General features: G+C 50.7%; 1 protein-coding gene across 4 annotated transcripts in view; it reads right to left on the reverse strand.

The window, feature by feature from the left end:
* The window catches only part of KIRREL3 (kirre like nephrin family adhesion molecule 3), a 368,214-nt gene that overhangs the window by 40,830 nt on the left and 305,056 nt on the right, over positions 1-22,328 (reverse strand). For all 4 annotated transcript variants that reach the window (XM_053996902.1, XM_053996900.1, XM_053996903.1 and 1 more), the window contains 3 exons: positions 18,881-19,038; positions 13,886-14,036; positions 8,534-8,639 (listed from right to left, as the gene is read on the reverse strand). In XM_053996902.1, coding sequence (XP_053852877.1) covers positions 8,534-8,639; positions 13,886-14,036; positions 18,881-19,038 — 415 coding nt within the window. The remainder of the gene's footprint in view (positions 1-8,533; positions 8,640-13,885; positions 14,037-18,880; positions 19,039-22,328) is intronic.

Raw genomic sequence — 22,328 nt, forward strand, 5'->3', positions numbered from 1 at the left:
GCAGAGGAACACAAAAACACACCAGCTCCCAGGAGACACTTTTCAAAGCCACCGGAATTGCATATTAAAATATATCCAGGTTTTATAGTGCCAGAAGAGGGAAAACAGCCCCTGCTCTGGCTTGGCTGGAGGCAGTGCCCATTAAATGGATCATTTGCCACTTCTCTCTCAGAAGTTGCCAATGAAATCATTGCCCTGAATCTCTGATCAGCTTCCCACAATCCAATAATCCCTTCTGGCCTTTACAGCCTATGGATGTGTGAATATATTCAGCTGGAAGAGGTAGGGACAACTCTAGTGTCATGAAAGGATGTTAAACTCCAAATATGCCTTTCCCTGGCCTTTCACCCAGGAATAGGGATCTGAGCACATCCAGAAGCTTCACTGACCAAGCAAAGAAGCAATGGAGATCTATCTGGAACAGAGGCATCTTGTTCCCACTGTCTGGGGTGATTTCTCCTTCTGCTCATCTGACCTGGCAGCAGCAAACAATTCCCATGGCTCTTCCTTCCCTAAGACCTGAATTCCTTGACTCTATTATAAATGTGGCTTCTTCATGCTCGTATGGAATGGGATGCACCCATTCATGAGCCCAGCTCTCACTGCTTGGATGTGGCAGGCAGTTTTATTTCACCTTCCCTTTTATCCTGCTAAGGATATATCCCTGGGGGCAGACCTCTGGCATGGCAACAGGTGTGATCCCTGGGAAGTGAGTGTGAGGAATTAGGGATGGGATTCCCTGGGTTCTCCATGAGAATCAGTGATGTGGGAGGGGTGGAAACAGCCTCAAATTTCATCAAGAGAGGCTTAGATTGGATATTAGGAGACATTTCTTCACTAAAATGTGGGTCAGACATTTGAACAGACTGCCCAGGACAGAAGTGGAGTTCCCATCCCTGGAGGAATTTAAAAGATATGTGGATGTGGCACTTGGGGACATGGATTAGTGGTGGTCTTGGAAGTGCAGGTTTAAAAGTTGGACTCAATGATTTTAGAGAGTTTTTCCAACCGAACTGATTCTGTAATTCCACGACTTGCTGACCTTCATTCTGGGCTTCCCCCTCTGCCATAAGCAACCACTCAGGGATGGCAGGGAATGTCTCTTGGCTCTTTCCTTGGGATTTGTTTTGGAGAAGCTGGGTCTGTGTGTTGAGCCCATGACAGACTGATGATGGAAATGCTCCTGGCAGTGAGTTGGTCCATCCAGCCACATCCACTGGGGCAGGGAAAGTGCAAAGATTCTGCCAAGCCAAGCAAGGGCTGACCAGCTGCTCATTCCCTCCTCCATTCCCCATCCCTTTGATAAGTCTTTTCCAGATTTCTGCTGCTTTTCCTGCTCTGTGCCAGGAACCAAAGCAATGCTGAGCCATGAGGGAGCTGCTTCAAGTGTCTGAGCAAACTTCCAAGCTGTTTCCAGCAGGACATGGGGCACATGTTCTTGGAGAACTTGACTCTCCCGTGGGAGCTGAGGCACTTAATGAATAAATCTGGAGAGATGCCAGCAGGTCCCCAAATGGTGCAGACAAGGCTCAAAGGGTAAAGAGCAGCAGAACTCTGTGGAGTTTGAACTTCTCCCCAAAAAAACTGTGTCTCCGTGGGAGGAATGCCTCCAAGGTGCACAGTGTAAGGCAGGCAGGCCAAAGCACAGATGATGCACATTGTGATGTTCTTTTTCCTTCTCACAGCTCCTTGATATCAAGTGAAATTTTTCTGTATCTACCTGAACCCAAAAAATTCTGCCACTTTTTTTCCCCAAGGCCGGTAGCCAAAACACCCCAAACCTGTACCTGGGCATGTGTGATCCCTGGAGACACCAAAGACACTTGGGCTCTTCATCCACTTGTTCTCCTAAAGCTGGGTGGGAAATGCCTATCCTGTGGAGAAGGGTGGAGGAACTGGACCAGGGAGCTTTTCCCTGTTGTTGTCCCTTTGTTTTCCCAGGGGGAAAGCCAGGGGGAAGCCAGGACACCGCCTCCCACCAGATGTGTTCGAGCCCCAATGCCTTTAAAGAAAACCTCGTTAAGAAGCAGTTGAGTTTGGATTAATATTTGATGAGCCACAGTGAGATGCTGTTCAGAGATAAAACAGTATTTACTGAGCAAGGGCTTTCCTGCCGGCCCTGAGCCAACAAACAAACAGTGCTCTGGGGGGGAGCACGTGGAGGTGAGGACAAGGGATGCTGTGGGATGGCTCTGAGCTTGGCTCAGCAGGACCAGGGGGATGGTGGGGCTCACGCCCTGAGCTGCAGCTGCTGCTCACAAAGCTGGTTGATGCAGGAGGATTCGGGCAGGCGGCAGCCTGGGCTTCAGCCCAGCGGGGGTGGGGGGAACTTGCTTGGACTGCACTTGCTGTGTTCCCTGTTTGGCCATGGGATGGGGAGAAGTGGGGCCTCACCGTCCCTTGGGTGGCTGACAGATAAATGCCCCCAGGCTCCTCCTGACCTCTGCTCCTGCTGCAGCACTTGCTGGACTGTCGGGGCCGGGTTGGCAAGACCTCAACAGTGTGAAAGTCCTTTTTCCCTAGCCCGGCAGCCAAAGAAAAGGTCTGGAATGCACGAAGCTGAGTTTTCAAGTTTTCTTCTTATCTAAAATATTTTCTCTCTGACCTGCTGAAGTCCGGTTAGTACAGAAGCCATGGCAGTCTGCCCCGAGCCCCGGGCGTCTCCCACATTATAAACTCAAATTTACGTGTACCATGTTTACATTCCTGTACCAATACCTAAAATCTATGTTGGACAGGGTGTCCCTATCCTAGACCAATAGAAAAGTGTCATTATCACACCGAGACATGGAGGACAAGAAGAAGGAAGAAAAGGCTAAGGCACGCCCAGATTCCTTCTTCTTGTACCCCTGAATTACATTCTGAAAAACCCCAAAATTCTACTTTTCCACCCTGTGTCAATTCCCCTATTACACTACTCGAACCCTTTTGGCTTGGAATTCCTCATATAAGGTTGGCAGCCTCTCCCATGGGCTAAAATTGAAGCCACAGGTGTTTTTGACTTCTTGCCAAGGTCCCTGTGCTCCCTGCCAGGGTCTCGAGGCATCCGGAGCAGCCAAAGGGATGCTCTGGACTCCGACACTGGACCTCCTGCAACATCCTTCAGCTATGAAGAGCTAGCTGTGTGTTGCTCACAGCTGCTGTGCTCAACACCTTGCAGCAGCTGGGAGGGCTGTGTCCCTCTTCTCAGCTATGTCTGTGTGTCTGTCTGTCAGTCCCACACCTTCCTTTGGAAGTGCAGTGATCCCCAGAACTGCAGCTGGTGCTGGAGGGTGGCTCCACATGGCTCCCTCTGACACCAAAGATAACATTATTTGCAAAGGTCTCCGCCAGCCCTGGGGGTGAGAGCTCTGTGTGGATGCACAGAATGAGATTTGTATCACTGCCCTGCCTGCACCAACTCCACAAAAATAATCATCAGCTGAGGAGCCCGAAATGCTCAGGGACTCTGCCTCCTGCAATATTAAACCTTCCCATTTTCTTCTGCCACTTTAAAGATTCTCTTTCTTACTGCGAGTGATAAATAATAACAGCAAAAAAACACCCCACAGACACACAACAGACATCAAAAGCCACAAGAAGATTGGCAAATAGAGAGATCTGAAGGGAGCAAAGAGGAGGCCTGGTTGGGAGTCGGTTCACGTCGCCCTGACTTCTGTTGCTTTCCATTAATTTTACCCGCCATCGCAGGTAGCAGAACAACGGTGACAGCTAATTACTCTCCCTTTCCCTTTCCTGCCCGTTTGCTTGCAGCAAAAGAAAGCCAGTAAATTCCCAGACTGCCCCCTCCCCATCCCAAAACTGTCCAGGAAGCCGCAGAGGCGCGTGGGAGGGCGTGTTGAGGCGGGATGTGTGCCGGAGCCGTTTGCTGCTCCAGCCTGGCACCGCGATGCTCCGCCAGCAAACGGGCTGGCAGAGGCTGGCACTGGCTCAAGGGAGCGGGAGAGGAAAGGTTCGTGTGGTCCCCTACCACCCTTGGGACACCAGGGAGCCTCTTTGGGCTTCCAGGCCCCTGTCGATGGTGCTAGAGCAGATGGGCACACATCCATGGACGTGCTGCCGAGGAGCCCAGGTCCCCTTGAGTCCTTTCCAAGTGGAGGATGCTGCACTGGCAACACCCAAGGAGGTTTTTGGTGGGCTGAGCTGCTCTTCAGCTCCAAAGGGAACCTGACAGAGGTGGGATAAACCCAGGCCAGATGGGGTGTAAGACCCTACAGTAGCTGTAGGCTGTGTCTGTGCAAAACCTGCTCTGTATGGAAGGAGGGAAAACATCCAAATGAACAAACCCCTGCTGCCAGAGGGTTAATTCACCCCTGTGCCAGAATCCCCTGCTCAGGACCACTGTGACACCTCACCAGCCTCTGCCCTCCCCTTGCTTTTGGTGACACCGGCTTGTCCTGCGTCCAAAAGCGAGTGACAGCCCAAGTGACATCGTGGGCAAACAAACCTCCCTGGGGAAATGCTGCTCCTCGTCAGGAAACTGCTGCCAGCGAGGGAGGGGGGCTGCGATTTCAGCTCCAGCCTCCTCAGCTAAGGAAAGGAGCAGAGGAGCTGTGCCTCCAGCACAGGACAGCCTGCCCCAGCCCTGCCTGCCTCCCACCATCACGAGATGCCAGCAGATTTTAAAGAAGAGGGATTCTTGCTTAGAAAATGTCACTGAGGCCAAAGATTTTGTGAAAATCTGTCAGTTTTGAGAAACTGCCATTAACCCTCTGCCTCCAGAAGAGAAAACAAGGTGCAGGCTGTAACTTTCCACTCTGGCTCTGGGAGTGGATTGCTCTGAGGTCTCTTTTCCAAGCAGGTTTTTTTTTGCATTAAAATAGACCTGTGTGTGATTATATAAGCGAGCATGAAGAAAACTTCCTAAGGAAAAAGCAGCTCAATTTAATCAAAACTATGTTCTCTATAGGGGCAGAGGGGGCTTTATGTCTCTTGGGAAATTGTGTTGAATTTTGTTTCTTTTCCCTTGCCCTCCTAACTAAGAGAATAGGAGGTCTGGGCTTAAAATCTTGGATTGACAGAACCATGGAGGTAGTTTAGTGGCTTCATCCTAACAGGGAGCCCAGTCCATGGATGCTTCCCAAGGGAACATCTATGGGTGAGATATTTCACCTCATGTGCTTTTCCCAGAAAGAAAACCCAGGATGCAAACCCAATGCAAAACCTGTGGCTCCTCAAAAACTCCAGCAAGGTGACAGCTTGCTGGTGTGTTGGTAGCAGGGATGGCCTTGCAAAGCTGGCTTTTGTGGATTTGTGGCCACAAAAGGGGGTTTAGGTTGTTTAAACATTCTTCCTTTGTGTTCAGAGTTATTTACTGACAAACATATGCGGGGGGATTAAAAATAAATATTGTCTGAAGATCTGGGATCTCTGAGCATGAGGGAAGCCATAGGAGATACATCAGAGTGGTCCTTGCCCAAGGAGAAAAAAAATCACGATTCCTGTTGTTTTTTTAAGGCAGAATTAAGTTCATTATCACCAGTGGTGGGGTCCTGAGTGACCCTGGGGATGGCACCAAGTTCATGTTCTGCCTTCTCAAACCTCCAGATGTCTCAGTCCTGGGGCTTTACACATCCCATCCTTCTCTCCTGGCCAGTGTCAAGGTGCAGGGGGCTTCTTGCTTGGATGTCCCATTCCAGAGGGCTCCAAGCTTAAGCGCTGAAACATCTGCCACTTTTACATAGTGAAGAGCTTTGGGATCTTATGGAAGGGAAACAAATCCCCCCTCCATCAATCAGAGCCTTTAAGCAGAAGGAAGCCCCAGCGAGCACTGCTGAGTTCTGTTTGCTTGTCACAGTGGTAGGGAAAAAGCCTCGTGTGAAATTTACACGTTAAGGGAACTCAAGAAATGAAAAACCCAAAGTGATTGAATTTGTCATGTCTCTTTTTTTTTTCCTGCCCAAAACTCTTTTTATGGGAAAGTATGGTCTGAAAAAACATGCAATTAGTTTTAAGAGTAAAATCTATCATGAAATGGATCCCAGAACCATTTGCAGCAAAGTAGAATCATGAAGGCCCAGGGGACAGGAAGGGTGACAAGACCTGTGGCCTCAGGATGGGTGAGAAGGAAGGAAGAGGGCACAGGGTGGCATTTTCAGCCAGAGGGGACAGCAAAACCCTGCACTACCAAGACAGCAGCAAAGATGGGAGAGGAGTGTTGGATCCACCTCTGCTTGGTGGAGAAAAGCAACTCAGCTTGGTTTGGGCATGGATCCCAAGGGTGGCAACAGCCAAGAGAAATCACAGAATGCCAAAATGGTTTGGGCTGGAAAGGACTTTAAAGCTCTTCTTGTTCCACCCCCTGCCATGGGCAGGGACACCTTCCTCTATCCCAGGGTGCTCCAACCCCTGTCCAGCCTGGCCTTGGGCGCTCCCAGGGATGGGGCAGCCACAGCTGCTCTGGGCACCCTGTGCCAGGGCCTTGGCACCCTCACAGGGAAGAATTCATTCCCAATATCCCATCCATCCCTGCCCTCTGGCAGTGGGAGCCATTCCTCTTGTCCAAAGTCCCTGTCCAAGGAAGTGGAAACCCTCGACTGGAGCCTTCCAGGCTGCCCCATTGTGCAAGGGCTCAGCCCAGCTGGGGTTGGGGATGATGTGGAAGGTTCCTTTGTTGAGAATCAGGAGCAGAAGTTTTGCCAGGGTTTTGCCACATTCCTTGACCAGAGATGGTTGTTTTGCCTTGGATTGTGCCAGAATCAGTCCTGGGGTAAGAACCACGTGAGTCCTTCACCCAGCCTGCCATGTACTTTGTTTTCCTACCTGCTGTAAATATGAAACCAGGGCTATTTGTATGTTTGACATTAACTGACTTCTCAAATTAATAACTCCTCTGTGTAACCAGGAACACAATTACTGCTTTGTTGTGCTGATATCCAGCTGGAAGCGATAGCTCCTACCCGGAAACTCAATTGTACTAATTAAGCTGTACGAGCCTAACAGGTCATGGTAACCTGTCCCCAGAGGTGCCTCCTCTGTTATTACCCATGGATGGTTCTGCAGAGGCAGAACGGATGGTGAGCCTGTGTGTGCATGCTCAGGCCTTCCAGGCAGGAGGGTGAGTGGCTGACGGATGAGGTGGGCCAGGGATGTACCTGGTTACACAAAGCTCTTTTCTCCCAAAGTGTGCTGACAGCCTGCCCCGCTTCCCACACCCATATTTTGTCTGCTTAGACAAAAAAAAAAAAAAAACCAAAAAAAAAACAAAACAAAACAAAACAAAAAAAAAAACTGTGAGAGAAGGGGTATTTTCTGATGCAGGAGACCTCACACCCACAGCCAGGGGCCCATGGCAGCGACTCTGCTCAGTGCAGAGCATCTGCTCTCCTGCCCATCAATCCCTGGATGTGCACTCAGAGAATCACAGAATCTCCTGGGCTGGGATGCACCCACCAGGATCATCCATTCCAGCCCCTGGCCCTGCACAGACCCCCAACAACTCCACCCTGGGCATCCCTGGCAGCGCTGTCCAAAGGCTTCTGGAGCTCTGGCAGCCTCGGGGCCGTGCCCATTCCCTGGGGAGCCTGGGCAGTGCCCAGCACCCTCTGGGGGAAGAACCTTTTCCTGAAATCCAACCTAAATCTCCCCTGGCCCAGCTCCAGCTGTTCCTTCAGATCCTTTCCCTGGTCACCAGAGAGAAGAGAGGACTCAGGGAGGCTCAGGGCTGGCAGGGACCCCATGCACTTCCTGCATGGAAGACCTCCCTCAGCAACAAGCAGCACCTTTCCTCCTGCTCCAGATCTCCTCAACCACCTGTGGCCTGCTCCGAGCTCAGCGTGGCCAGTGCAGGGGCACTGCAGACTGTGGCTAGCAGATGTGACCCCCCCCCACTCAGGGAGAATGGCTCACTCAAGGAGATCCCATCCCCTGTGTCCCCTCACATCTCTGGCACCTGCACCTCTGCTCTGGCCCCTCCCGAGCTCAGCTCCACCGTGTTGGACACAGAGAGGCTTATGGTGGTTGCATAAGGGTTACATGGAGATGGCGATAGAGCTGCTTTGTTGAAATTATAAAAGAGTGTGCAAAAGAAGGAGAGGAATTCTCCCATAACAGACTTTTCACTCGGCGTGCTTTGCTCGTGATGCCCCCAAACAGATGGCTCCACCAGCTCAGTGCCAGGCCCCTTAATCCGCTCCAGGTGCCAATGAATCCCTGACTGAGAAGCTGTAGAATGCGGCAGACACCGGCGAGTGGCAGAAGAGGAGCCTCTCAACGTGCAACAGCGTCATCAAGGCCAGGGCAGCACCAGGGAGCCACCAGAGTGGGGACAAGGACCCTGGCACAGCAGGGAGTGGGGCTGGCTCCAGCCAGCGCATACAGGGGCAGCAGAGGCTGTGGGGACGAGCCACAGTGAGCACCAAGCGGTGAGAAACACGGGAGGAGCTGGAAGGGCCACCAGAAACCACAGCCAGAGGTGCTGAGCTCTTTTGGGTCACCTGGAGGGGAAGCGCTGCAAGGGGAAGGCAAGATGCTCTCAGCAGAGGGCTGGACTGAGGTGCCAGGAGTGGCAGGAGTGCCAGGAGTGCCGCCTTACCTGTACTGGGTGACAGCAGGGTTGGCCTTGGCAGAGCAGTGGAACTTCACAGTGTTGTCCTCCAGCACCGGCTGCGGCTCCACGGACAGGTTCACCAGGGGCGGGTCTGAAAGAGAGACAGGCCCATGAGCAACCCAGGAGAGCTGCAGCATCCCTGCCTGCTGCCTGCCAGCTTCTCAGGCTGCAAAGCAAAACTTGGCTGTAAGAAAGCCCGGCAGAAGCACTGAGACTCCTTGGTGCTGAACCCCAGAATGGCTTGGCTTGGAAGGGACCTTAAAGATCATCCAGTTCCACCCCCTACCATGGCCAGGGACACCTTCCACTAGACCAAGTTGCTTAAAGTCCCGTCCAACCTGGCCTTGAACACTTCCAGCTTCTCTGGACAACCTGTGCCAGGGTCTCATCACCCTCACAGGGGAGAATCTCTTCCTGAGATCTCATCTAACCCTGTCCTCTGGCAATGGGAAGCCATTTTTCAGTTTAAAGCCATATAAGGTTTGTCAGACAGGCTGATGCCACGAACGCTGCTCTTCTCTTGAAGGGCTTCAGTGAATAAGACAGGAAGAGGAGCCACAGACACCATTTGATGTAACATTTCACTTGGAAAATGTGACTGCTGGCTCTGATTCTCATTTAAGGACATAAACTCGTCTGCTTTGAGACACTCCAGTTTAATATCTCGCTGTATAACAATGATCTTTTGTCTATCCTCTAACTTTAAAGTGGCATTTCTGCTCTTTCATCAGCCTAATCATCTCTGCCAAGGCCTTACTGGTGTCACAGGCTGCTCCAGTCTTCCAAATGCTCCTCAGTTTCTCTCCTTTTCACATGAGAAGCATCTAAATGCTTTAGCATCAAATAAAATTTAGGAAAGAACCGATAAAAGCAAGCGGGAAATGGGTGAAATGTTCAGATGAAGAATATCCAGTTGTTTTAATTTTTCGTGATGACTGAGGCCTTCAGCTTTAGGTTTTAAGCATGGGACTTTATTTGAGGGCAAAAAATAGAAAGACTTGGCCTTGTGGAGGGTTTTCTTGGTGCCTGAAGAACCAGCTGTCCCACGGCAGAGGGTGTTGGGGCTCATTGACCCAGCTGAGGGGCTCTCCTGCCCTTGAGGTGGGAGTCTGCTACACATATGCAAAAACACATCCTAAAACAGGACATGTTATGTGCTCACCTTTCCCTGCTGCCTCTCTCCTCTTCCAGGTGTTCCAGCAATGTCCTTCCCAGCTGGAGAACGGGGAAAGGCTGCAGGTGACAGGGCAGGGGGGCAGAGAAGCTGGGTGGTACCTCCTGGTCCAGGGCACCTCCCTTGGCCTCAGGTGTGCTGGGGCATCGCAGAGCCCTGGGCTGGGTGTGGGGTCAGCGCTGTGGGGCTGGACACCCCCAGTGCTCGAGTTCCTGTGGGGATGCTGTGGAGCCACGGCCCCAGCCAAGCTCTGGAGTGTCCCTGGTTTAGCAGGGATGGAAGTTTCCCTGCTGGCCTCTCCCCCCAGCACACCCAGCTCAGGGTCCTGCTGGAGTGACTGCCCAGTGCCTTTGCTGGAGGCTGTGGGCTCCAACTGGGCATACGGGTGTGGGAACTGCCTCCAAAGCAAGCCCGGGTCATTGCAGCCCTGCGAGGAGCAAGGGCAGCAGCTCGGGGGCAGCAGCGGAGGGTCGGAGGTGGCCCCGGCAGTGACCTTGGCTGGGCGGGAGGGGAGAAGGAAAGGCGGAGTCCCCGCAGCGCTCCAGAGCCTCCTTCGTCTCCGCCCCGTGGTATTTACCCAGCCGGAGCCTGGCTTTGTTGTGTGCAAAGCCACCTGCCTTCCTGATGGGAAATTATGACGGGGAAATTATAGGTATTTTCAATTTACCCTAATTTCATTTTAAAATGTGCAATTCAAATGACAATAAAGATGGGCGCAGTTGGGAATATAAATGAGCTTCCCTGACACAGCAGCCCAGAGATGTATAGCGGGCTCCTAATTCATTCCCAGGCATCCTGACACTTCCCTATTGTTAGACAACAACAGCTAATCACCTTCCTTTGTTAAGTATGAATCACACTTCTCTTTAGTAGCTTCCCCATTGTTTGATGGGTTAGGAGCTGTGCCTACGATTTACAGAGAGGAACCTCTTTGTAATAAAATGAGCCCGGCTCCCTCCTGCACTCAAAATAATAAAAAAAATAAAATTAAAAAGACAAAAAAAAAAAAAAAAAAGCAAAGGAAATGAATTAAAGTCTTTGATCTCGCCTTTCAGAAATGGGATTGGGCTTTCGAGTATTGTGGGTGCTGTGGATAGCGTGGGCTGTGTGTGTCACTGTGTTTCGGGGCATTTTAAAGGGAAAAAAGACACAAATTGTAACTCATCAGGATGTAATTCCACTCAGTTACAATTATAATTCCTGCCTGGCTTCTTGTAATGAATTTGAATGATGGAATGAGATAGAGCCAGCCCACAGGCGGCGGGGGGAGAGGGTGTGAGCGCCGGTGCAGGTGCCACGTCGCACGGGGAGTGGCACCGGGACGGGCACCGGGGCCAGCATCACTCCTCAGCAGCCCTGCAGCCCGGGAGGCGCCTTGGCAAACCCCCCAGCTCCCACTGTTCCCACTCAGCACCTCCGGAATGGCCGCGGGCTGAGCCCCACGGGCTGCAGGCACTGTGCTGGCACTTGCCCTGCCAGGTGCACATCCCTCTCCGTGCTCCTCTCCCCTGTGGACAAGCAAGCCCTTCCAAACCTCTTCACTAAGGCTAAGGCGCCACTTCAGCCCTGGGCTTTCCACTCCCCAGCGGGAAGCACAAAAGGGAATCAAACACTGCAAAGCTCCAAGGATAAACACAGCAGGAGACCCTCCAGCACAGCGATGTGCCCCTCATCACCCTCCACTTTCCTTCTCCTCCTCCCACCTCCTGCAAAAACATACAGATGCAGCCAAATCCCTTCTTGCTGTGACAAAAAAAGGTGTAAAAATGAGCAACTGCACATATGTGTGCAGGGGCTTGGAGCAATGGCTTTGGATAAGCAATAGCCCTGCTCCTCCCCATCCCGGCACGCTGGGTGTGCTTTTCCATGGAGCCACTGGGCTCCTGCAGCATAAATAGTTTATGGCATATAAAACTATTAAACATGATTTTAATCCCACTTGTGATGTTCAACGCGTAACTCACAGGGGGCTGACTTTGATGTGGCTGGTGGAACGGAAATCACATTGAACAGATGTTCCAGCTGGAGCTGCTTAGTGTTTCCATTACAGACCCTGCACTGGGGTTTTTTCCAGCTCTTTCTGCCAACCCCCTTTTTTATATATTTGGGAGGGGAGGGTTTTATGACTCAGCTTTTTCATTGCTGCTATCATGGTCAGGCATGAGACTGATGGGACCCCAACTTCAATTTTCCATCAGCTGAAAGAGCTAATCTCTGCCACCATGCACACACCCTTCCTGGGGATAACCTCCATCCTCGTGTTCCTCTGCTGCCTGTGAGCATTGCTGATGTTCTTTTGAGTTGCAGAAGAAAGTGGAAGAAAGCAGTAGGAGTGATTTGCCAGGCTGCTGCTTCCTGGGAAGGATTATTTTTGGTTCCCTGGGATCCTTTTGCAAGGCCATCTCTCAAACCACACAGCTGGGTGATGTTTGCTATGGTGTGAATTCACCTCCAGTGCTGGAGGTGGAGAGTGCAGGGTCCAGGGGGATGCTGCAGCTCCTGCCAGGCTGGGAAGAGCTCCCCAGCCAACAGCTGCTGCCTGCTTTTCCTTATTCTTGCAGAAACCACTTCTTTCTCTCCCTGAGGTGCTGCTTCTCTGCTAGATATTGGAAGAAGACCCATGAGCAGGACTTCTCAGAATAATTCCCTAGGGAAAAATGAGTGGTCCAGATATTTTTTGCTTAGGAAAAACACTTTTAGCTCTTTGCAAAGTGAATGCAGCTGGTTGTCTACAAGGCTGGGAGTGAAACCTCATGAGCTAAAGCTGGGTTAATAGTTGCACTTGATGATCTTAGAGGTCTTTTCCAACCTTACTGATTCTGTGATTCTGTTACTAGATGCAGCTAGAGCAGGCTTTTGCATCCAGGTCAAAATCCATCCCACCTCAGTTTGGTTAATCCATCTTATTATTTTTCTATCTCATCACCCATCCAGCTTCGGAAAATTGATATCCTCATTAGCCACCATTAAGAACAACATACTTTTAATAGCTGGGTAGAATATTACTGTTATTATATTCACAGCATGGCGTATTTAATAGCTCAGAGTGAAAATTGGTGTTCTTTATCGGGTTTTTCTCTTTCCCAAGCAGATTCCATGTGACTCGGGGATTCAGCTCACGTCTCCAGCCCGCACTGTACTGCCCCGGTGTAATGATGTCTCTGCTCCACGTTGTTCGTGTGAGTGTGTCTCCAGCTATTGTAGCTGTTTGCTGGCTGTGAAATAACCCAAGCTATTATCTCATTTTATCTGCCCAGTTCTGTCAGGACATGCAGCCAGCAACCCAAGAGCCTGGTAATCTTCCGGCAGCAAAAGCTGGAAGTCTTAAATGGTGAATTTTCTGCTGCGCTTGAGTTTGTTCAGTTGAGTTTGCCAGTTTTAATTGGTCTCTGGAAAGCAGCTGGCATGCTAATATTGAACATCCTGCTTTTGCAAGTCATGGGTAAATACAGCTGCAGGAACTGGGTGTGTGAATGGAGCGTGGCTGGAAGGGGTTAGGAGGAGCCCAAGAGCAATGGCTGCTGTGGAGGAGGAGGGAAGAGGCCTCTGAAATGTGAATTTTGGAAAATGGCAGATTTTACTCTGTGGCTTTACAGTAAAGGGTCAATGGTACAGCTCTGACCACAGCCCTGTCCCCTGAGGTGGTGACTGGTGCTGGCTTTGTGTCATGCGAGGGACACTGTCCCGATCAGGTGTCTCACAAAAAATGTATCACTGCACTGCCTGTAAGTCTGGAAACACGAGATTCTGCACCAGAAATCTTAACGGGACTTCTCTCTGCTACTGGCCATGCTCAGAGATATTGCTTGCTCACCCAAAACCCTTTGGGATCCATCCCTGCTCCAAAGACCCCCGAGGGCCTGAATCAGGGCACAGTTGGGCCACCCAGAGCACGGCAGCTGGTGCTGCTTTGCTCAGATCCACAGACACACGGGAAGCAGGATATCTCTGTAGTGTGGGTGCTCCTCAGGGAGCTCAGGGATCATGAAATCTCCCGGCTGTGACTTCACTCTTGATACACCAGTAAATCCCAGTAAAGAGAAACCCCCAGTCGCAGCGTGCTGCTCCTGCCTGGAGTCAGAGTGCTGGGGGCAGTGATGGAGAGGGCAGAGAGGCCGGGGTGTCCCAGCAGCCAGAGGTGGCTCAGCCAGCTGTGTACTCACGCTGGATGTCGATGGTGACAGAAGTCTCCTTCCCGCTGGGAATGGCTTTGTTGGTGGCACGGCACACGATGCTCTCCCCGTTCTCAATGTCGGAGGGGGCGATGAACAGGGTGCTCATGATGCTCTCCCTCTTGCCGTCACGGAGGAGTGTCTGCCAGGGGGAAACAGGGATGAGGAAAGTGGAAATGGATTTGTAGAAAACTCTCAAAGCCTGACAGAAGGCTCACACGGTGTGCATCTATATACAGACCTTGAGACAAGAAATGCTGATTTAGAAATGCCATGGAATAGGACAGATATTGTTGAGAGAGAAATGGAACGAGAAACAAGTTTCAAAAGATGGCCTTGCAAATAAGACTGGATACTCTGGAGAAATAGAACTATGAAAGATGCATTGTAATAGGACCTATGAGAGGTAATTTTAGATGATTGGCTTTAAGGCATTTACAGCATGGTGTGGCTAAAGCTGATAGGCCAAGAAACACTTATAGTGTATTGTAATTAGGAAATAGTTGGCTTCTGATTTTAATGGTGTGAATTATAACATCTGTATTGTTTCACCCTTCACATGGGACTGAAAATGGAATGAAAGTTTTTAAAATGCCTCTCAGTTGTCCCATCTCTGGGTCAGAAAAGGGCATAATCTGACAGAAAGGACTTTCCTGCTGGAGAAGGGGCCCTTTCCCCATCCCCAGGCTCAATAAGAGCTTCTCAGCCAAGCAGCTTCCTGCACTAACAGTTCCTCTGGCTGGAATCTGCCAAAAGCCTTAGGGAGAATAACAAAGACAAATTTCACTGCATTTCCCTGGGAATTGGGCTCTTAACTCCCATCTGCTTCCCTGCAGCCGAGCTGTGCCTAGGCCAGGGAGGAAGGCTCCAGTGAGACACCTCACCCACCACCCCAGCAAAGAGAGAGCCAGAGGCAAATGGCTTTGTGACCCTGCTGTCATCTTCTGCCAGGTGAGTGCAAAAAGCTGCCTGGGCACTCCCATAGCAATGAGGTGATGCCAGCTGCCAGCACAGACCCTGGCCATGGATCCTTGGCTGCTGTGGTCTGGCCCAGCCTATGGTAAATCATCACCTCTCAGGTGTTCACTGATGGGGCCAGAGATCTAAACTCTGGTGGTGTCTTAGGTTGGAAATGGGGCTGTGTATTCTATTTGCCATCTGTCAGAGGTGGGGCAGTTCTCTGCTGTTCATTGGGCAGTTTTCTTTCTCCCACAGCCAATCCTACCTCCAGGAGATATCTCCTCTTAAAGGGCTATTAATTATTAATTATCTCCTGTTCATGGCCAGTGAGTGCCCCTGCATGGCTGAGAAAATTCCATCATCCCATGGGGGAGAGGCTCTGCCCAGGGGAGGAGCCAAGCATTCCTACCTGGATCCAATCTGACCTTGGAACAGCACAGCAGCCTTTGCCCACTGCATTCCCAGAGGAGCAGCTGTCTGCCCCACTGCATTCCCAGAGGAGCAGCTTTCTGCCCCACTGCATTCCCAGAGGAGCAGCTTTCTGCCCCACTGCATTCCCAGAGGAGCAGCTTTCTGCCCCACTGCATTCCCAGAGGAGCAGCTTTCTGCCCCACTGCATTCCCAGAGGAGCAGCTTTCTGCCCCACTGCATTCCCAGAGGAAGCCCAGGGCCATCCACACCAGCCCTGGAGCTTCAGAGGAAAACTCCAGCCTTGTCCAGGATCCTGCTCCTGCAGAAGCACAGCTGGCACTGCAGGAGGGCTGAGCCCCCATGGAATGGCACTGCTGCCACCACCCTGACCCACAGGTGCCAGGGCCTGCTCTGACTCTGGCAGTGTTGTTTTGTATTACTGCATTTTTTATTTTATTTTTATTTTCTTCCCTAATAAAGAACTGTTATTCCTATTCCCATATATTTTCCCGAGAGCCCCTTAATTTCCAAATTATAATAATTTGGAGGGAGGGGGTTTACATTTTCCATTTTAGGGGAGGCTCCTGCCTTCCTTAGCAGACACCTGGCTTTTCAAACCAAGACAGGTGGTTACCAGCTCTACCTGCTCAGCCTTGGCACCGTGCTTCTTCCCTGGACTTCAGCTGTGGTGCTCTGCTGTGCCTCTTTTGGGAGCATAGGAGCCTGGGAGTGCTTCCTTACTATCCCCTAATCCTCCTGCAAGTTCTTACAGGAGGTCACGTCACCCCGTAACCCTGACTTTGATAAGCTGAGCCCTCAGAGCTCTCAAGATGTTGTGTGGTTTTCAGTCTTTTAATCATTCTCCAACCTCTGACCTCTCTCTGGTTTATCCACTGTGGATTTTGGACCCTGCGAGGCAGTTTCTCCTTCTAAGTCAGCATCCTTCAAGTTTGTTCCTCACAGTGTAAGACAGGGCTTTGCTGAGAGATAAACAGATGCCAGCAAGCTGTGTGCATGTGGCACTAGGGGACATGGTTTAGTGGTGGCCTTGGCAGAGCTGGGGGAATGACTGGACTTGATTTTGGAGGGCTTTTCTGACCTAAATGATTCTTTGATTCCAAGACTAATGCTTTCCCTGGGTCATCGTGGCACAGCCTTCGTGCACACAGGTTTGTGCCTCTCAAGCACATGAGACAAGGAATGATGCTGAGAAACTGTCACCACAATCAGCCCAGAAGCCCAGAGTCATGAAGGTTGGAAAAGCCCTCTGAGACTGGGTCCATCCATTTACCCAGCACTGACAGCACTCACCCACTAAACCATATCCCTCTCCACCACATCCACAGGTTTTTGAAACACTTCCAGGGATGGGGAATCCACCACCATGCTGAGAGCCCGTTCCAATGGCTGCATACCTTTTCAGTCAAGAAATTTTCTCAATATCCAATCTAAATATCCCCTGGCACAATTTGAGGCCATTTCCTCTCCTCCTGTCCCTGTTCCCTGGGAACTGAGCCCGACTTCTCCCCCAGCTCCCCCTCCTGTCAGGAGTTGTGGAGAGCCAGAAAGTTCCCTTGAGCCTCTTCTTCTCCAGGCGGAGCCCCCACAGCTCCCTCAGACACTCCTGGTCCTCCAGCCCCTTCCCCAGCTCTGTTCCCACCTCTGGACACAAATGTAGGATGCTGCCCTGTCCTTGATTTATTGTCACCCCGTGTGCTCTTCCCTTGGGGAACGCCCCATTTTTGGTGCTGGGGTTGAGGTGAACCCTAAGTCTGTGCAAAATTTCCCCTGTTTGAGGTTAACCTCCAAATCCTGCAGGATCTTGTAACGTTCCCTGTCCCCTTCAATAGGGATGAGGGGGATTTCAGTCAGCTGTGGCTGTTCTGTGCTGCCTGGCTGGGATTTCAGGGGGCTGCAAATGGATCAGTTGGTGGACTGGAAATTCAGAGTAACAAAGAAATTATCACTCAGTGTGAATGGTTTCAGGCAGTCAGTAACCCAAACAGGAATTCTTTTTGGTTGGCTGGAATATCTGGATCGAAGGAAAGCTGGGTTTGGTTTCACTTTTCTTGAAAAAGCAGAAAGAGGCAAATTGAGGAACTATTTTAAAGGGAGCTTCAAAAGGAAAATGTTTCTAAGACCCTAAACTTCCCACTCAAAAAATGTCTAAAATTGTCTGCTAGTTTGTCTAAAGGCTGATTTTCTTTTTTAATATGGAAGGGCCTCATGGAAACCTTCAGGAAGTCAGGAGAAAATGCAGTTCAGTCTCAGAAACAGAAGTTTTCCTGACTCCAGGAGGAGGGAAGGATGCTTCCTCCATTCAGAACAGGGGTCCCCTCCCAGCCCATCCCTGCCAACTGCTTAAAATGCCATGGAGATCTCTGTGCTGTGGGAGATGGATCTGCAGCCTGGAAAACTCTGCTTTGGAAGGGTGTTTTGTTGGAAATATTTTAAAGATGGGCATTCCCCCTTCTCTGCTCCCCACTGCTTGTGGGTCTGAAAGGAAGAGAGCTCCAAATTTGTTTTCTCAGGGCCTGACAGCCCTGGAAGGGAAGGCTGGGGGCGAGGGGGATAAGCTGTGAACAACTGCACATCGACGGCCTGGATTTTAATTAATTCCACTCCATTTGAGAGAGAGGGAGAGAGAGAGAGAGAGAGAGAGAGAGAGAGAGGTCAGTTCTCCCTGGCTCTAATTAGTGCTGCCTCTGGCACGGCAGGCAGGGAGATGGGGCAGGTTCCCCCTGCTCACCCCTGGCTTCAGGGAAGCAGCTCACAACAACAAGGAGGAGGAGGAGGAGAGGGAGGAGGCAGGGAGGGTGTTCTGCCTCCTCTGCTGTCCCCAGCAAATCAGGATATTGCTGGAATGAGGCTGGATGGAGGCTTCACAGTGGCAGCCGGGGATGAAATGTTTATTAAAGATCTTTGGGAGCTTGAGGAATGGCTCTGACTGCCCGCTTTGAAGTTTTGGCTGCAAACTGACCCATTTTAGGTTCTGAATTTTGCTGTTTAGAAAATGTCATTAAAACTGTCAAGTGTTATTGAATCTTTCACGCTCACCAGCCATCAGGAGCCCATAAAACAGGAGAATATTTGGGGTCCCATTCCCAGTGTGCTGCTGATTGCTCTTTGGTTATTTTCTTCATGACCCAATAAAGACTTTCTGTCTAAATTAAAAAAAATGCCAAGAACCCTGACAATTTTTCATGGAAAATTGCAGTTGGAGGAGGAGACACATGTCACTGCAACCACCCCTTTGATCCAGAGGCTCTGCTGCAGAACCAGAACCAGGGCTGGGTCAGTGCTGCTGTACACAACATTAACACCACACCCAGGTGGGATTAATGGGGGAGAAGTGGCCACACCAGGTGATTACAATCTGTGAGAAGGTACAAAAAGCCAAATTCAGAGCAGAGCCCATTTTGGTGACAGTTTGTGGCTTCTCACTTGCGTCCTGCTGTTTTCCTCCCAGCCTCCCCACTGGGAAGGGATGCAGGGTGAGAGTCTGAGCTCTGCAGAGCTGAGGGTGCTGCCCCAAATGTTTGGGGTTGTGTCAAGTGTCAGGCCTGGTACCCCTTTCACGAGCACAGGCCTTGTGCCAGCCCCATCCTGCCTCACCTTGGAATAGGTGGCTCCATTGATGACTTCTCCCCTCCTCATCCAGATGATGGAGGCTGCTGGCTTGGCGTTGTCTGCATGGCAGGTCAGGTTCAGGGGGTCTCCTGCTCTCAGGCTGATGATGGGTCCCCCCAAAATGACAGGGTCATCTGGAGGAACTGCAGTGAAAGAGCACAGAGGAGACAATGTCATTAGAAGCATGAACCCCACCTTCCTGGAGTCATCTGTGGGAGCTGAGCTGCCAGGGCTGGCCTGTGACCTCTCGGACTCTGCAGATGGTTTGGGATGGCCATGGCAGTGCCACCCCCTGTCCCCAGCTTAGGGCCACCTGCTTTTGCTGCTCTTGTGACCCAGATTGGAACTCCAGCAGCAGCAGCTTCTGAGGGGACTTGGGCCAGGTGGCTGCAAGCTTTGCAGGAATATGAGGGATCAGGTCTGTGGCAGAAAAATCCACCAAGGGCTACTAAATCCTCAAAGGCCTGGATGTCCCTAAGCTGCAAACTCTGGGAAGGTGGTGAGTATTGAAAGCAATATCCCTGCTTGAAATAAATATCCCTGCTCCTCTCTTCCTCCCTGGGGATCTCTAACTGGTGCTGGACACAGGATACAGGGACTGGAGAGGATTGGGTGTGACCCCTGCTCTGACTATGAAGTGGGAGGGAGGTGAGGCTGTTTTGGGGTAGAAGAGCAGTTGGATCTGGACCTGTAGGACTCAGGGTGGGATAACCTCTGGGCATCAGGAGTGTGATCTCCAGGTGCCTGCCTGAGGAGGGCTCCCTTGGCAGCCCTGTGTCCCAGAGGGACCACGGAGCAATGGGGGCACTCCCTGCTCTCTCTGATGTCCCTGTCACTTCCACAAGCAGGTTGTGGTCACCTCCTGCCACAGGGAGGCTTCTCAGCACCTCCCTCTGGGAATGCAGATCTAGCCGGGGGGAACAGAGACATTTAACACCTCAGTCTTCCTTTGAAGGCACCTGAGAGCCCATGGGAGGTCTCAGCTCCAGGCTCTGCTGATATCTCACAGCCCTGGGCATCTCTGCTGGAAATGAAGGCAGAGACAGAGACAGGTGAAAACAGGGAAGCACAGGAGGGGCATGGAAGCACAGGAGGGGCACCTGGTTTTCTCTTCTGGGACCAGCTCTTGAACCTGGCAGCCAGAATGGTAAGAGATGGGAAATCCAGCTGGAGAGAGAGACTGTTCTTTAATCCTGCAGGGAGCTTTTATCTCTGCTACCCTAATGGGTCTGGTCCACTCAGGATCTGTGCTGGAGATGGAGCTTTGTCCAGCCTCTCATGGAATCAGAGCATTTTCTAGGTTGGAAAAGACCTTTAAGATCAAGTCCAACCTTTCCCCCATCACTGCCAAGCCCACCACTAAACTATGTCCCCAAATGCCACATCCACATGTTTTTAAATCCCCCCAGGGATGAGGACTCCAGCCTGTTCCAGAGGTGAGCCATGAAAAGTTTGGCCATTGGTGGGTGTTTCATCAAGAGATAAAAAGTTCCTGACTAAGTAAGACAAATGCACTTTTCTGCTCTGAGAGACCTGAGTTCAGCCCTCCTTCTCCCTGGCTCTTTAACAGCATCCCCGATCCCATGGATGCCTCACTTAATTCCAGGGAAACAGCAGAGAACCTCCTTGTTGCTGAAAGCTGCTGGCAGCCCCCTTCCAGCCCAAAGCACTGCCCAAAGGCACTGAGCTTTTCCCCACCATGCCCCTTGGGAAGGCAAATTCTGTTCTTGCTACAGACAGATGTGCTGCCCATCTGTCCATGGATGGGCTGGTGTGGGGCTGGGAGGCCAGCAGGAATGTGAGACACATGAAAGGCATTCTCAAGAAATGGCAAATTGCTCCTTCACACCCTGCTCAGAAGTGGGTGGCAGAACCCTCTGACCCTCATCATCCTTCAGAGGGGATGCAGCTGGGTGAAATCCGACAGTTTTCTGCCAAAGTGGAGCTGGTTTTGTCCCAAGTCAGTGCTGCTCTCCCTCAGAACCAAAGTTGGCCTAAGCCCCCTGTGAAATCCCCAAGCCTGGCTTTGCTCCTGAGCTGCCCCTGCGTTGTGGTTGGCTGAGCAGGATTTAAAATCTTCAGCGCCGGGCTGAACTTCAGCGCTGGGAACTGGGGAGGGATTCTGGTCTCTGACAATCCCGAGGTGCTGCCTGCCCCAGGCCGGGATTTGCGGATGTGCTGCGGGCACACCCTGCTGTGCACACGCGGCTGCCAGGCTGGGAGTAATGGGATTTTTCAGCTCAGTGCGTGGAACCCAAGGACCGGGGAAAAAAAGCTTTTCTACATGGATCCAAAATGTACCTTTTTTTTTTTTTCTTTTTTTCTTTTTTTTTTCTCAGGCTAAAAGAGTGGAACAAGAAAGTGAAAATTTGTGGTTTGGGTTAGTTGGAATGCCTGTCACTGAGATGTGAAAATGGGAACAATTCTGCTCCATTCTGATGTTATTTAACTATAAAGGAAATATGAATTTTAATTTTTAAGATTTATTTATTTTATTTCATTGGATGAGTTTATGCTGTTTAAAACCAAATCTGGCATTTTTCAATAGCTTTTTTCCCCCTCACTGAATCCATTAATTGAATTTGACCTCTGCTTGTAAAAAATATTGAAAATTCATCTTGTAGAGTGGGGAACAAAACAACCTACAAATCTTTTTCTGAAGACCATATTGGAATTTAATGAAGGAACTTTTATGGTGGGATGTTTGACATTCCTGACTTTTTTCCCTGGTATTCCTGCAGCAACATCTCCCCTGCAATGCAATCTAGTGTGTCCACTAGGGGATATTATGGGACAGGGGAGAACATAATGCAAACAAACATGGAATCACTTGTCTGGCCTGTGCCAGAAATCCTCGTTTTTTACAGTTTTGCTCCTGTTTCTCCCAATGGGATCAGCAGCCAGCCTTGAGGAGCTGCTTATGGCAGTGAGGAAAGGATGGGTTCTGGCTATCTCTTCCCAAGTAAATGGTTTTCATCACCCACTCCTCCAGGTAGCTATGAATTATTGATGTCTCCAGGCTCCCTAACAAGGAATTTGCTTGGGGTGGAGGGTTTGATGAAGAGGAATCAGTGATGTCTCTCTAAATTCTGCAATATGAAGGATGGATGTATTCCTTCCCCACCCCACCTCCAGCCTGGGAGAGGAGGCAGAGGAGGAGGAGGAGGAGGAGAAGAATGAAAAGATGAAAAAGGGAGAAGAAGAAAGGAGGGAAAGCAAGAAGCTGTGATTCATTATTCATCCACTGTGCTCCCAGGATTGGTTGTTATTATGAGGCACCACTACAGAATCTGGTCTCCTAATTTTTAATCACGTAGCTATGGAAGCGCTAGCCTTCCTGATTAAACCAGGGATATAAATAGGAAGAGTTGTTTGGGGTTGCAGGGGGGTTATTCCTGACAGCAAAGCAAATGAAGTTAACCTGAACATGCCC

Source organism: Vidua macroura, chromosome 22 (assembly GCF_024509145.1).
Source record: "Vidua macroura isolate BioBank_ID:100142 chromosome 22, ASM2450914v1, whole genome shotgun sequence".
NCBI classification, from domain to species: Eukaryota; Metazoa; Chordata; class Aves; order Passeriformes; family Viduidae; genus Vidua; species Vidua macroura.